At 37.5% G+C, this 6,612-nt stretch overlaps 1 protein-coding gene across 1 annotated transcript; it reads right to left on the bottom strand.

Annotated features, from left to right (window-relative positions):
• Positions 1-1,439: 1,439 nt before the first annotated feature.
• Positions 1,440-6,370, bottom strand: ccl36.1 (chemokine (C-C motif) ligand 36, duplicate 1). Its single transcript, XM_088922294.1, has 3 exons — positions 6,229-6,370; positions 4,242-4,353; positions 1,440-2,440 (listed from the first exon to the last, which is right to left on the bottom strand). The coding sequence occupies exons 1-3, from the start codon at positions 6,296-6,298 to the stop codon at positions 2,344-2,346; spliced, it is 279 nt and encodes a 92-aa protein (XP_088778420.1). The 5' UTR covers positions 6,299-6,370; the 3' UTR covers positions 1,440-2,343.
• Between the last annotated feature and the right edge of the window lie 242 nt (positions 6,371-6,612).

Here is a 6,612-nt window from a genome sequence, read left to right as displayed (position 1 = left end):
TTAATTATTTTCAGCGCTTTTTGTTCTTTGCTACTACAGGGCTACAGCTCTGCAGCCCCGAGTTTTGGATTTGTTTTTGCGTCTTTTGTTTTTGGCTTCCCTTTTTCACTTTAGTTGCGGTGTTCCGCAACTCGCTGTTGTCTAAGACCTACTGTACTTGTGAGCTCTCGGACGCGGCTATTTTTCATCTCGCTGCGTCATTACAAATTCTACTGAAACTAATAAAATGCATTAATGTAACTTCTGATGTGTTAAAAATCAAGAACAATTTGTAAAATAGAATATAATTAAGAGTGTACATACTGAAGTCATTAAAATGTTAATAGACCAATGTTATAAACAGTACGGGGTTAACATTGCTGCCTCTCAACGCTGGGGCCCTGGGTTCAGTTCAAGACTTGGGATGCTATCTGCATGTAGGTTTCCTCAGGGTGGTCGGGATTCCCAGAGTCCAGGAACAAAGTGGTAGGTTAATTAGCTTCTGGGAAATCTGGCCCTATGTGTGTCGGAGTTTGTTTGTGTGTCCTGTAATGGACTGGCTGGCTTCCTATCCAGAGTGTATCCTGCCTTGTTCCCATTGCTGGCTGGAACAGGCTCTGGCTCCACTGCCACCCTGAATTGGAAGAAGAGATTAGAAAATGGATGGATATGCACGTTATTCGGTCATGTTATTTTCATTTATTCATTATTTGCAAGTAATTGAAATAGAAATCGATACTTAGGAACAAGTATTGTTTGAGGCTTGTTCAACATCTAATACATCTACCAATGCTATAATCATTTCTAAAAACTTATTTTAACATCCTGGAAATGTAAACATTAACATCAATGCTGAACTCTACTTAACCTCTTGTGTGTCTGTTCAAATGGGTGGGCGAAACATAATCAACACAGGTACAGTATCTTCATTTTGTCTAGGGAAATATACATTTATGATTTTCTAAATGTTTTCTCAGTGCGGTGTCAGTGTAAGAGGTCCACAAAATGTCTCCTCACTGCTTACGTACTACCTAGTATTTAAGAAGTGCATGGTAGTATTTTAAAGAGCTCCAGAAAGGTCAGAACAATTCAGACTGCTGTCTGTTGCAAGTATTGATTTTCCCAAATAATCAAGCATAAGTGTTTATGTGTTTAACTGTTTTAAAACTGAAGCAGCTGAACTACCTTAGAAAGATTCAGCAGAGCAGCAATTTGGTTAACCATCATTCTCAACAGTGACTTTGGCCACAGAGCTGCCAACAGAATAGCAGCGATGACCAGCTGAGATGGTTTCATGTTTTCCAGCAGAGATAGAGTCATTGTTTTGTTAAAAAACTGTCACCACAAGCATATCCAGTCATTTTAGAGGTAAAAGAAAAATTGCTAATGAGGAAAGCAATAAGCATTGACAATTTAAATTATAAGTCAGCCTCCATTCAGAAACAGTAAAAAGTGTGCTCTGGACAATTTTCTTTAATTTTTAAAATTATACATTGTCACAGTTCCTTTTTTCATATTGATTATGACACAACAGAGACAAATGCATTGACATACAGTATTATCAAAAACATTTTTAAGAGGTTATTGGTATATTTTCCATACAAGCTTGCTACAGCAAGTGCCAAGTGCCATCTGAGTCAGACAGGTTAAAAGGATAAAATAAAGTGCCTTCTTAAAAGCTTGAATCTTTATGGCAATGTTCAAATGATTACACAAATTAAAAATATAACCTGACCATGTTATTTGAGTAGCATATAAGAGAACATGGTGCTGACTAATAGTGACACACTGCCTCACTCACACCACTGTGTGCTTCACGTAATGTACATTTCAAGAGGGTCAAGAGTTAACCAAAGGGACAACTAGAAAAGATGTATTTGCTAAGAGTAGAAGACAACTACTCTTACAGTACATATGAATAGGAAACATAAAGGAGTATATTATATGGATATGGATTATTTGAACAAAGCATTCTTTCTTTGTCAACATTTTGTTTCATGAACCAATGTTCTCCTCACGGAAGTGTGAATTTATCATTTCCACCAAACTAGAAATGGTTCAGTCCCTGAGCTAAGTATACTGCATAAATATATACATATAAATGTTTAAGGCTAATGGAATGCCATTATATTTTTCAGAGAAATAAGGCTAAAAGGCCTGGCTTCTAAATACGTGCAGTATAAAAATATGCTAGAGAAAATACTTTTTAAAATGATGCTAAATCTACATTTCTAGCAGGAATAGATGCATGATGCATGAGGAACATGATGAAATATGTAACACCGTGTCAGCATTTCCATCAAAAGGAAGAAACACAGGATGACAATGAAGAGATCTTACATCTCCCAACACTTTCATCAAACATTACTTAAGAAGCTTTCCATCCAAATAAGTGATAACTTCTTTCACCCAGTCAATTCTGGGATCGGCACAGATCCGATATCCTTTCTTTGAGGTAAAGCTGAAAAATAAAAGAATCCAAAGGAATTTGACAGAATTCAGAAACCTGAAGAATTGTACAGGTTTTCCACGTCTTTTCTATTTCACAATTAGAGAAGGATAGGGGTTGTCATTGTATTATATTGCCATAAAGTTAAAAAGCAACTCCATATAAACTCAAAATCCAATTCTTTTTGGGATGAACACTTCTATTCATGCAGCAAGGGAATTGTGTAAAACCTTTCCTTATATATTTATATACAGAGCTTTGCAAAAGTATTCATACCCTTGCACAATTATCATATTTTGTTGCTTTAAAGCTTTCCGACAAAGCTTTTCAGTCAAAAACAACAAATATGAAAGACAAAATGACTTGTTTTCATGATGAAATTATTGTAACCCTTTGTTGTAGAAACCTAAATTCATTTAAATGCACAAAATTATTTTAATGAGTCACGCAATCAATTGAGTGATGAGGGGTGCCACTATGTAGTCAGTGACAACTTTGAAAAATGGCTGAGATGGGAGAAAAAATACACCAGTCAACAATATCCACAAAGCTGGACTGTACAACAGTGTGGAAATCCCATCTCACCTCCCTCACAGAATTTATAATAAAGCACCTGAGTGATCCTGCAAAAATATGGCAAAATGTGTCGTGATCAAATGAGGCCAAATTGGACATTTTTGTTCTAGATGCCAAGTGTGATGTTTGGCACAGACCCAAGACAGCACATATCCCAGTCAACACCATCCCTATGGTCAAGTATGGTGGTAGAACCATCAGGCTATCAATATGCTTGTCCTCAGCAGAGATTGGAAAGCTTGTTGAGATTGAAAAAATAATCAGTCTGCGAAAAATGTCAAATGGGGACAAAAAGTCCGGACAATGATCCAAAGGTTTATTCCAGAGCTACACTGGAGTGGTTTAAGAATAAGGAAGTGTTCTTGAATGGCCCAGTCAAAGTCCTGACATGAATTATATTGAGAATCTGTGTGAAGACCTGAAACCTGCCGTTTGTAAAACTGGTCCAAAAAGATTTGCAGCTGTAATTGCTGTTAAATGTGACACCCAATATTTAACAGTTCTGTTTTTCTCTGTAGTTTTTGTTGACATTTTCTATATCACAAAAGCATCCCAATTTCAATAAAATCTTAAGTTTAAAAAAGTATTCAGATTTTGAAAGGGTCTAAATACTTATGAAAGGCTCAGGTATGTATGATCAAAATATGGGAATTAAAGCCTTTCCACATTTCTTTTTAGACTAGAAACCAGGCGGTTTAAAGACCTGGACTTTTCTGAGTCATTGCTAATAACTCATTGGCTGCAATTTTAGTGCCTCTCAGTATATAATTAATCTTCAAACCTGATCAAGTAAGAATGCAAAAATTCTGTCTGCTAGGACACAACATATTTCCATTACTCTTCATGATAACCCAATCAGGTTTCATACTGATGGTATCTGCATGCCAAAACAAACAAAATATCATAATATTTGAGGTCTTTGTTTGAAAATTAGAATTACACTTAATACATCACATTTTCTTATATATATGGATGTATGTGATCAAATTAACTGCAAATAATTACACACATGAAAATCTTTCCAATATGTTTATGTTGCATGGATAGCTTACCTAGAAGTTTTAGATTGCGTCAACAAACCTTATGCTGTATACTGATGAGCACAGAAAACAGCTGCATCCAATAGCATTTGCTAAGTTTTTAATGCTTTTCAATTTATAAAGTTCCCCTACTTTGTTTCAGCATTAATTTAATTAAATTAAATGATTAATTAAATGAAATCTTAATTAATACTTACATCACACCCTTTTTGGAGCAATCTTTTCGGGTGAGCTCATAGTTCACTACGAGGCGTTTAAAAATCCGTTTTGGATAGTAATTGAAACAACACTCCGATGGCAAATTGGAATCTAAAGAAAGGACAAATATGCCTGTTTAAAAGTGTGAATTGTATGCTGATGTTCATAAGTAAATCTCCATTTAAAAAAAAAATCACCAGTGAATTCAAATACCCTAATGGTTTTCAATCCAGGCTGCCAAGACTTCAATCAGCTCCATTAACTACAGTGTGATTTACTCCTTAATCTAATATAAGATATACAAGACAAATATATAAGACAAGTAATAAATGTGAAAGCATTTTTCACAAAGAAACGCAACTGCGGAGCAGAAAAGTTGTACAACACCATAATCTTTATCATGACTCTAGAGTAACTTCCCCGGGACAAACAAAAAGGGCAAATCAGGGCTGCACGGGTTCCTCAGAGAATTTATTAAATAGGGGAGTAAGTTGAGAAAAGGGTGACACAGTGGTACAATGTTGCACTGGAGTCCTGGGTCCAATTACTGCTATCTGCATGTTCTTCCAGTGATCACGTGTGTTTTTCCTATGGGTGCCCCAGTGTCCTCCTACAGTTCCAAGACATACTGGTACAGTAGGTTAACTGGCTTCTGGGAAAACTGGGCCTGCTAAGAGTGTGTGCATGTTTGCGTCTGTGTGCCCTGCGATGGACTGGCATCCAGGCCAGGGTGTGTACTGCCTTGTGCCAGTTGCTTTGTTGCTTGCTGGGATAGGCTCCAGCTCATCGGCCACCCTGTATTGGATAAAGCTGTTAGAAAATGGATGGATAGGAGGAGAAAATTACACGACAAGAGCTTTGTAAAAGAAGTATATGTTTCAGTGCTGAAAAGGTACATTTCAATAATGCTGGTAGGTTAATGTCTGGGAATATTTATGCATGTGAAGAAATATTGCTCTTTACAGTATAGTACAGTACAGTAGAGGCTCTTTACAGTATTAGCACTTTCATAAACAAGTCTGAAAGTACTTCATAATTATATTGTTTTACTGCATCTGTTTCACTTTGAATGCCTTGAAATAGTGAAATGAAAACTGTTTTAAGCTACTTTTTAAACTCAGCAGTGGAGATTCCAGAGTGTTCTTCATTAAGTTTGTTTTTAAAAGTAATAATTCTCATAATAAACTGGGCTCATGTTGTTCTTACCCATTCTTAGTTTAAAAATCACAATACAAAATATTACCAAGGAAAAGAACACCGAGGGTTTATTTATTTTCCCCCATCAAATACTTTTGGGGTTCTAGGAACAATTTGAAGGCAATGGGGAACAGAATTTATGTCTTTACTCAAGACATAATTCTCTTCCATAAAGCTCAGAGTCTTCAAGACTCAAGTTCCTCCCAGCCCCATTATTAATGCTGTTTTTACAAGAGCAAGAATGCATACCTACAGTAATCCGATTTGTAGTAATCTGTTGATACTAAAGTACACTGTATAAAATGAATTTCTGATATTGAAAGCATTCATGCATCAAAACACTTTCATGACAACATGAGCTCTAACCTGCCTAATATGAGCATGACACCAAATGTGTCCTGAATGTGTTTGACGATGCCCCACAGGCTGCCAAGTTAATTTAGAACCTGGTTAAGCATATGGTGACGATGAAGTGTATGATATTCGGCAATCACAATAATGGGGCTTGGCAATCGAGGGCTTAACCTTGTTGATTAAAACCCAAATCTAGCAAAAAGCCAACCGGAATATTGTGCATGGGTTTACACATGATTTGTGACAAGCCAATATGTTGCCGATCTCTCATTGAAAACATCCAGGCGTGAAACATCCCTTCACATCACAATGTCCAACCTACCCTGCTTTGCCAGCGGTGACAGCCAACATTTTGCCCATCTCCTGTGCAGTGACTTTCCTCAGAATTAAAGAAGAAGGGCAATTAATGTCACAAAAGCAAAGACAGTCACTTACTTTGGCTCAGAGCAGGGGCACAAAGGGCTGCCAACAGGAGAGCAGCGAGGACCAGCTGGAACGGCTTCATGGTTTTCGCAGCAGGGCTGGAGGTGAACCCAGGGGTGTCTTCAGAAGAGTGTCTGTGGGGACTTCTGAGCAGAGACAGGTCCTTTCCTCTAATAAGGGAGCTGGTGGGTGGGGTGGGGGCTGGAGGTGAAGGCGGCGTATGTGGGGGAGGGGGAGTGTTGAAAAACCAAATGTTTCCATTTCATTTGGGTTACAGAAGGGCATCATCACTGTTTGGCGAAAGATGCAGAAAGCTACTCGTATGGTTAATAATGCAGGCTGTAGGTCTTCAGCAGGAAGCAAGAAGTGAAACTGCTGCAAACGTACTCTTTACTG

Source organism: Atractosteus spatula, chromosome 1 (assembly GCF_055471065.1).
Source record: "Atractosteus spatula isolate fAtrSpa1 chromosome 1, fAtrSpa1.hap1, whole genome shotgun sequence".
In the NCBI taxonomy this organism is placed as follows: domain Eukaryota; kingdom Metazoa; phylum Chordata; class Actinopteri; order Semionotiformes; family Lepisosteidae; genus Atractosteus; species Atractosteus spatula.
This window is presented reverse-complemented; position numbering and strand designations above follow the sequence as displayed.